The sequence below is a fragment of the Protopterus annectens genome, chromosome 3.part1 (genome assembly GCF_019279795.1).
Source record: "Protopterus annectens isolate FY-2018-M chromosome 3.part1, PAN1.0, whole genome shotgun sequence".
NCBI lineage: Eukaryota > Metazoa > Chordata > Ceratodontiformes > Protopteridae > Protopterus > Protopterus annectens.
Genome location: NC_056732.1, coordinates 1,100,702,830 through 1,100,712,829, shown reverse-complemented (window position 1 = coordinate 1,100,712,829; position 10,000 = coordinate 1,100,702,830). Strand labels below are relative to the sequence as shown.

Genomic DNA, 10,000 nt, shown 5'->3' with positions numbered 1-10,000 from the left:
GAGCTGGCAGGATCCGCCTTTGAGCTGATGAGTGTGTCTACCCATTCAGTGCCACAGAAGGATACTAGCACTCATCCCCCTAAGGCACCGGCTCCTGTCTTGGCACCACCCATTCCACAGGACGGCAGAGATCCAGTGCCTCAGGATACCCCAGTGGGCAAACCCCTCTCCTCCGTGGCCTGCTCAGAATATCCTTCTGAGGAACCACCTCAGAATATAACTTGCAAGAGGAAGCACGTAGACTCCCCAAATGAGTCCATCACTTCAGACACTGACCTCGAGTCGGAAGGGTCCCACGGTCGTCCTCTGATATCTCCTTTGCAGATATTCTAGAGATCCTGAAGCAGAGAGGTGGCTGGCAGGTCACCACCCCTTCTGATGAGGAATCGGTGTACCTGAAGGCTTTTGGATCTGAACCTTCAGCCTCCTGGCTGTCTCCGGCTTTCGATGAGCTAATGGACCTGGTCATTCGAAAGGCATTGGAGTCACCTGACACAATAGAACCAGTCCCTCGGAGGCCAAACAAATTCGTGTCAGTTCCTTCAGGAAAGGATTTCCTCACTAAGGGGGTACCTGTAGATGCTATGGTGGTGGAAGCAGCCACCAAGAAAGAACTTTCAGAGACTTCCTCATCTGTTCATCCTCCAAATTAATACTCTCAAACGATGGCTAGATACGGGAAGCATGTCTTTTTGTCAGCGAAATTTTCACTCATATCGCTGAACTACCTATCTCACTTTACAAGACTACAGACATCTCTTGAAAGAGCTAGGAGATCCTCTACAAGGTATATTAGCTGCAGGGGTGAATGAGAAGGTCTCCTCCTAGCTGTCCACCTTAAATTCCATCGCCACCTCCTCCATGAGGCTGATATCCTACACAGCAGATGGAGCGAGCAGGGCAGCGGGTTCAGGAGTTTCCCTTAGGAGACACTCTGGATGCGCTTGTGCAATTTTGCAGAGCTCTTTAAGTCTACTTTTACTAAACGCCCCGTTTGATGGTTCCTCACTCTTTGGACCCAAAGTGAAAGACATTAACCTGATGCAAGCAGGAAGAAAAAACTCTCTCTGCCGTTGGAGTATGTTTTTCCATACCTTCAGGACCTTATCTTAAAGGCCAGAAGAGTGGGAAAATGTGGTTCAAAAGATCCCAGAGCGTTTTCCAGGACATACAGGGTGATTCCTTCCCTGGGGACAGAGGGGGAGGCAAAAACGGTAGACACCACCTCAGAGGCAGAGGAGGCCAGCAGAACCAGGGTGACCGTGATTCCTTTCGCGGACATCCTTATCAGGGCTACTGAAAGGAGGCCCGACTGCTCTACTCTTGAGGCAGTCGGGGGACGTTTATCCATGTACCCAGAATCCTTGCAAACTATCACAAGAGACAAATAGGTACTAAAAATAATATCCAAAGGATACTCCATTCCATTTTCCAATCCTGTTCCACAGACCAGAACAATCCCAGATGTTCCAGCCAATCTTAGGGAACAAGCAACTATAGAGATTCAAATGTTGCTGCACAAAAGAGCCATCCACAAAGTCCCCCACAGACCAAATAGGATTCAGAACTTACTCAAGACTCTTTTTGGTGCCAAAAAGAACACAGGACTGGAGACCCATATTACATCTAATCAAATTAAACTAATCTGTCAAGAAGTCATAGTTCCGAATGGTGACACTGCAGTCTATACTTCCCTTTTTAGGGACAGACGATTGGATGTGCTCAATAGACCTTTAAGATGCTTACTACCACATAAAAATGGACAGAACATCGAGAAGGTACTTACTCTTCTGGCTGGGAGCCAGTCATTACCAGTTCTGAGCTCTGCCCTTTGGTCTCACTACAGCCTCCAGAGTGTTCACCCAAATGCATGGCAGTAGTCCCGGCTCACCTGAGGCATCTAGGATTCCGAGTGTTTCCCTATCTAGACGACTGACTCCTATCTGCCACCACCAAGCATCTACTCCAACAAGCTAGGGATCTAACTTTGGACATTTGCAATCAGCTGGCTATTGCAGTCAACTTTCAAAAATCTGCCTTGTTGCCCTGCAAACATATTACATTTATAGGCGCAGATCTAGACACCGCCTCTATGGTAGCATGTATTCCAACAGAAAGAGTTGTAGCACTCGGACAACAGATACTTTAGCTCCTTCCCACGACCAAAGTGAAAGCAAAGATAATTCTAAGATTGCTAGGGACAATGGCTTCCACAATAACACTGGTCCCTCTTGCCACAATGCAGATGAGGATCCTTCAATGGTTGTTGTTCTCCCAATGGTCACTTCAAGAGCTTACTATGTGTCACCTGGTCAGAATAATGGAATCATGCAAGAACGACTTAAGATGGTGAATACACTCCACTCTGTGACCATAGGAAGACCCTTTGTTCCACAACAACCCATAGCTACGAAGACCACGGATGCTTCCCAGATAGGGGGGGGGGCATTATCTGGGAAGAACAATCCAAGGTACATGGCAAGAACACAGGGCTCACTTGCATACAAATGTCCTAGAGATGAGAGCAGTGTTTCTTATGTTGCAAGCACTTCACGACTTTCTTCCTCTAGGGACAGTCGCAATACATTCAGACAGTATGCCTGTGGTTTGGTACATAAACAAGCAGGGGGAGAACCAGATCTTACCCCCTTTGTCGAGAGACCCTAAGAGTTTGTCAATGGGCAGTTTCTTCCCTGCACTTTCTAATAGCAACGCACATTCAGGGGAAGTTCAATGTGAATGCAGACAAGCTGAGCAGGGCAATTTTAATGCCTCACGAGTGGTCTCTCAATCAGAATGTTGCAGAAATGATTTTCTGAACATAGGGTCTGCCTTGCTGCGATCTTTTCTCCACTCTCATGAATGCCAAGTGCAGCAACTACTTTACCCTAATCCCCCATCTGGGGGAGACACAGAGAGATGCACTTGCTCACGATTGGCCCTCGGGACTTTTGTATGCATTTCTTCCGTTTCCTGTCATACCCAGAGTCATTCAGAAAGCACAGTACTTGGGAAGCAGGATAATTCTCATTGCTCCTTACTGATCTCGCCAAGTTTGGTTCCCCTTCCTTTGGCCTCATCTTCAGGAGAAGCCTTGGACTCTGGACTCAGTTCCAGACCTGCTGACACATATGTCAGGGGCGTTTCGTCCTTCTCTCCACACCGTGAAATTAACAGCTTGGCTGCTCCACTTCCCAACTTAGTCAGGCTTCACAATTTCACTCCTACAGTTAAACATATCTTAATGTCCTCTCATAAAGCTTCCACTAGAAAACTGTATTCTAGCAAATGGAAAAGGTTTTCTTTTTGGGCCCAAAACAGGAACATTGATCCTTTTTCTGCACCCATCCATTCTATATTGGATTTTTTGCAGAACTCTTCCAGCAAGGTTCAGCTGTAGCAGCCATCAGTATTCAGCTTGCTGTAATATCTAATTTCCACAGTGGTGATTCTGTTTCCAACTTAATGTCACACAGGTTGTGTAGAGCCTTCTTCAAAGGTGCCTTCTTATTAAGACCTCCTTTTAAGGAACCCCTTTCTCCTTTGAATTTAAAATTTGTCCTGTCTCACCTGACGTTACCACCTTTTGAGCCCTCATCATCTTCAGACCTCAAGTTCCTTTCCTGGAAGACCTTGTTTCTGGTGGCTATAACATCTGCTAGAAGAGTATCAGAGTTGCAAGCTTTCTATTAAACCGCCATATTTGATTTTTCATAAGGACAGGGTATCCTTGCGAACTAATCCATCTTTCTTACCCAAAGTCTCTTCTCCAAATAACATAAATCAATCTATAAAGCTTCTAGTGTTCTTTCCTAATCATAGCAACAAGGCAGAATGCAAATTACATCAACTAGATGTGCATAGACAACTCAGATTCTATTTGCATAGGACCAAAGATTTTAGAAAATCTGACCAGTTATTCATATCCTTCTCTGATGCTAAAAAGTGTAGCTCAGTTTCTAAAACTACTCTTTCCAATTGGCTCTCTAACTGTATTACATTCATCTAAATGTCATGTCTAAATGTATCTGTAATTTTTCTATGTGGAGCTTTTCTCCCCAGGCCTTTGCTGATAAAGGGCCTTTTCGGCTCAGTCAGAACCCCCGGTTAACAAATGTAAAGTAAAAATAAATAAATAAAATCTATACCACAAATCACAGAGATTTACCTTTCAAAGTGAAGGCTCATTCCACTAGAGCAATGGCTACGTCATCTGCCTTTCAAGCCAGAATTCCAATGGATAATATTTGTGCAGCAGCTACTTGGACCACTCCTCATACTTTTATCATGCATTTCAAAGTGGATTTGGCCTCCAGGGACAGGGCCTCCTTTGCTTCCACAATGATTAAAGGGTGTACTCTCGTGAGACACCCAGGGAAGAGGTGCTAGGGACACTGTCCTTTCATTGTAAGAATGAAGGCGAGGTAGGGCAACATAACATAAAGAAGTTATGTACTCACTATAATGTTCCATGTTTGCTGTCCATCTCGCCATTCATTCTTATGAACCCTCCCTCCTCCTCCCTGCCAAAGACTCCTTATGGATGTTTTTACTACCTTCAGGAGTTCTTTTTTTCAGTTTGTTTCTCCTTCTAGTGGGTATAGTATATATTTGTATATATGTGTGTATATATATATATATATATATATATATATATATATAGTTTACATTACATTTCATTCAGTAGTAGAAGCAAACAAGATCTGGGGAATTACACTACTGCATTGTGTGATACCTACTTGCCACCAGCCAGGTTTGAGACGTTTAGCTATGTATTCGGCTGAGTTGGAGCCAACAATCTGCTCCGAACCCATCATTGTAAGAATGAACGGCGAGATGGGCAACAAATATGGAACGTTATGGTGAGTACTTAACTTCAAATTTTTATACATTTTATATTCTGTTCCATCCTGTCTTGCAGGTGAATCTAAATTCATTTAATTTATTACCTTTTCTAATTCTTTTATTTCTAGCTCTTTTTTTCTAAATCCTTATTCTCCATGTCAGAAAATGTACTTGCCTTCCATTCCTTTCATGTCTTAGTTCTCTGCTCTCTAAATAATGTCCTAATATGTTCTTTTACTATATTCATAAGCTCCTCTTGTGTACGATGTATCCTACCTGATGAATTGTTCAATTCCCTCATTACACTATTATTCTCCCTATTTTATTTAAATATGGTGCAATTTGTTCTTTTTTTTCCTTTCAAAACGTATCTTTGTATAGTAAATGCTCTATTTTTCTTATTCAATTCATTTATTTTTTGTTCCTTAGTAAATAAATTTTCACCATTTTTCTCTAAACAATCAATCATATCGTTATTTAAATTCTTAATTTATTTTCCCATATATATTTCCACTTTATCCCATGTCACATATTTTTTATATTTCAGTTTAAAATTTAACAACCATTCTGATCAAGCTTTGTAAAATTCTCTCATTTTTACGTGATGCCATAGTCTCACAACTTCTTTTCTCCCTTTATCAGCCCATTTCACTTTATTCTTTCTATGTCTTTCCCTATTTTATGTAATTATAAATTTCCCTTTACCATAATCCAGATTGCCCTGTGATCTGAAAATCCTGTCAGTAATGCTCCTTAACTACTTCTAAACGTTCTGACACGTCCATGTCTCTAGAACCCATATTTTTAACTGTCCATATTTTATAATGTCCTTTACTAAGTTGACATCATCAGTCTTCTTGTTTTGTTGTCTTGATTGCAATTAGTTCCCTAATATAATTATCGCCATATTAACTGCTACATATTGAATCTTTCTGAGCCTCTCTTCTCTCTCCTTTTTTATTACATATGCATATATTGCAATAATTCTCATAACATGTTCTCGCCATCTTATATCAGTAACAGTAATTCTGCATATTAAGACAAATGTAACATCTAACACTTTAATTGTATCTTTATATACAAGTATTCCTGCAGGTCTCTTTGCCAGAATTCCGTATCACATTTCCCCACCACACTTTGGTTTGATATCTTTCTATTTTTGACAAAAAACTAATATTTTCTAGTATAACACCATCACACACTAGCTTTTTACACCACTCCAAAATCCCAGTCCTCTTTTCCAACTTTTTAAAACTATTCACATTTAATGACAAAACGTTACATGTAACTGTACTTTTAATAGTATGTATTCATGCTTTCCCTTTCTGTTTTTCTTTTTAAGACTTCTGTATTTTTCCTTTTCCTTTCTCTCGCTTTTTCCATTTGCATTTATTTTTTGTTTAACTATATTTCTTTTAACATCATCATTCTCACTTAAACCTGACTCCTCCTATTCAATATTTTCTGTTTTTAAATCTTTCACTTTTTCTTTCTGTATTTGCTCTACACTAGGGATACTACTGTCTTTTTTCCCATCTTTTCTGCGTCTAATTCCTTTTCTGTAACTTAATATCTTTTACCTTGTTCTGTTGCTTCCTCCGTTATGTCTAAAACTGCTTCATTTTCTCTTTCTTCATACTCCATCCCCCAAATGTCCCACTTTTTTACATTTGTAGCATTTAGGTTCACAATTTTTTGCATCATGCCCTAAGCCCCAACATGTAAAACATCCTTTTTCACATTTGTTAATTATATGATCTGTTTTTCACACAAAAAGCAGGTTTTTGGTTGTCCCCGATATCTAGCCAAGCCTCTGTCTTTCAACATTAATAACACTTGGAATATGTACAATACATGTGTTTTCCAATTTCAGTATCACATTGCAATTCCACGCCCCAGTCCATATGCCTCTGTTATACACTTTAGATAAATCTAATACATCATTGCATATATTTAATAAATACTTTTTAAACTCTCTTTTTCAACTTAATTTCTGAATTGAATATTATTTTTTTTCCTTAGTTTCCCTAAAAGAGGGCTTGAGTGCATATAAGTTCCTTGGTGAACAGCTTTCCTTTTTTTCATATTCCTCTTTAAACTTTTCCATCATCTGCCCAGTCTTGAAAATAATGCCACAGTCTCTTTATTAATATGAATAAATGCTCTAACCTCATTTGGTTTAATTCCGAGTGTCTTAATATTTTATCCCATACCTTATATCAGTCCATTGGAGCATCTTCCTTCTTTTCGATTCGAACCGTAAAAACAGCCTTTTTCTTCTAAAATTTATTTCTCTCTCCTTTCTTACCGTGTATCTCTTCTTTCACCGTATCAGCATATTTTTTTCTCCATATGCATATCCTCACTCTTTTGCCCTTCTTCCTTCTGTGTTCTATCTGTTATTTCTCCCCAGGGCATGCTCTTTCCATTTACTGACTCACTTACCTCCACCATATCCAACAACATATCCTGCAACCCTCTCAACTGGAGGGTTGTAACAGTACAGTCTTGTGTTGTAGCTTTGGATTCAAATAACTTCTGCTGGAACAAATCTTCCTTATCGATATCCACTCCATCCAACACATTTAACTTCCTTTGAAAAGGCTCTTCTGCCTTTACTTCCTCCTCCCATCACACCGTATTCTTCTCTCAACCTCTCCTTCACCACCAATTCCTTCTCCGATAATTACAACGCATCTGCTGTTTGAATAACCGCACCATAATTACAATCCACCTTGCCATGTGACCTCCATTTTTGCTTAGACCAGCTTCCTGCTTCTCTGAGCCACCTACGCGCCTAGACAAGAAGCACCACCATGAAAAGAGTAGGGAAAGTTTCCTGATGCCCTGGCCAAATTTCTCTTATAAGTATAAATACCACCTCAAGTCTCCCCTGAAAAGAGACTACTAGCCTAGATGGGACTAACCCAGTCAACAAAGGATAAATAAAACAAAATGTTTTACAATGACTGTTAGTGGATTAACTGTATCAGTCCATTGTTTTCTGTAAATGTGAATGATGATGATGATGATGATCTATTTGCTAATATGCACATTGAACTTGATTGTTCATTCTAGGGTCTTTTGACTACTGGTGTTGACTTTGAATTCCTTCCGGCTGCCCTTTCCCTTCCTGCTGAGTCTGGGCTTTATCCAGTAACTCTTGTTGGTGTACCTAGGACTCCAGGGCAGATCATTATTGATGGTAAGATTTTTTCTGTTTAATATATATACATGTTCTGTTATTGAGATTCTCATTAAATTACCACAGACTGACTGTTATGCAAAATAATTCTGAAAGAGCTGTAAAGAGGTGCACAAGAACTAACTGAATTGTCCCAAAGTTATGTTAGACTTGTTGAAGTGTAATGTTTAACATTCATCAGTGAATATTTATTTTCTGTTTTGAGCACTGGAAACTAGATTTGTAGCAAGTAGACATGGTTTGCTAAAGTTTATAAAGAAGCACATTTTTGGTCCCTAACTTAGAGTTTAGGGATGCCAGATCTGGGAACAGTACCAGGTGCAAATTAAGCTGGCTATGGCTCTGGTAGAAGTAAACGATCATAACATTTTGTTAACTTGATCAATAATAAGGTATCTTTCTATACACTCGTACTTCATATTTGTTTAGTTGTGTCTGAGCATTTTGGAACAATTTTTTTCTACAGTAGTCTTAGGTCTAACACCTACCAAATGGCATGCCTATGTGTAGTATCATGTGACAATGCACCAAGTTGTTTCTAAAGCCATCAGTAGCACCAAGTGGACAGCTGCAGCATTTGTCAGTGGTAAATGTTTGAGTGGTCTGTAAAGACTAATATAAATCCTGTAGAACATAAGAACATTCTTAAACAGAATTTGCTTGATGTGTTATTAGGTCTCAGAGTGTTTCTTTCTCACAGATTGTAAAGAATATTGAAAGATGATTAATCTGAAGCAGATTACTTGTGTCCAGATCCTTCCATGGTGCTGGATGTTCTTTCCTTTGCAGTTTAAGTTACAAAGGATGTCCTTAAGAACCAGTGACACTGCTTTCCCCAGACAAGATCACCTGAAAGCATTGTAAAAGGATGTTCTTGATTTAGCTTCATGAGTATGTACAGCTTACTGTTAGCCAGGAGTTTTCTGTTTTCATATAACTGCTGTCGTCTTTTGAAACAGTACAGCCATATGACACCCTATCATGGGTGCTGTACTGTGCAGCCGTTCTTAAAAGTCTTACCTGGTTTACAGTAATATTGTTTATCTGTATCAGTTACGAAGGTTGGACTAAAGTGATCTGTTTTCAGCTACACCATGCTTATATTAAATTAAAAAAAAAACACAAATGTGTTTTTTAAGTTTGTGTTTCATCTGTTATAAAGTAAAGTAAAAAATATGAAAAGCAAATTACAGTCAACAAATACAAATATATTACAGAAAAATCATGTTTTATGTCCTGTAATGAATGCTACAAATGATAAGCTTGATAATGTGGGCAGTCTTTATTCTATAAACGAGTTCCATCGTACTGGACTGTAAGTACAAGGCATTTAGTTACTGCACATTAAAAAATGTTTTACAGTTTGTAGAGTGCAAATAGATTTTCCTGATTACCAAAGTGTTCTGGAGACGTTGCCCGTTCGATTCTCAGAGTGTCTTCTGTGTGGCGACATGCGTGAATGGGCGTTCCTTCGTTAAAGGTTGTGCGTTAGGCCCGGCAAGCCAGTACGTAAAAAATCTACTGCCAATCATTAGCGGACTGGAGTTCCTCTGTGGCGACCCCTAACCGGGAAAAGCCGAAAGACACAATCAAACCAAAGTGTTCTGGAAATTGGTTTGAGAAAAAAAAAGATTTCTTGCTGAAGGGAGGGGGGGGAATGCTTCTTTTTTAAGTCTAAAAAACTAGTGTGCATAAAACTAGTTGTACGTAATATAAAGCAGTACTGCAGCGGTTTAAGAGCTTGCTGGATAAATGATGTGGCTGTATTTAAAACTGTCTGTAATTTGTTCGATATTCATATAGAACTATTTGTGATAGTAGATACTCCAAATTGTAAAAACAGTAGAAGAACTCCTTTTCAAAGGTTTTAGTAACTTTCCTAGTTAACATGTACAAAATCTTGTAACATTTAAATAAATTTAAGTGAGGCTGTCTGAAATTTTTGTCATC

General features: G+C 39.5%; 1 protein-coding gene across 1 annotated transcript in view; it reads left to right on the top strand.

The window, feature by feature from the left end:
- LOC122797753 (trafficking protein particle complex subunit 9-like) overlaps positions 1–10,000 on the top strand; it is a 3,992,710-nt gene that overhangs the window by 1,054,644 nt on the left and 2,928,066 nt on the right. The window contains exon 13 of the mRNA XM_044066278.1: positions 7,924–8,050. Within this exon, the coding sequence (XP_043922213.1) occupies positions 7,924–8,050 (127 nt within the window). The remainder of the gene's footprint in view (positions 1–7,923; positions 8,051–10,000) is intronic.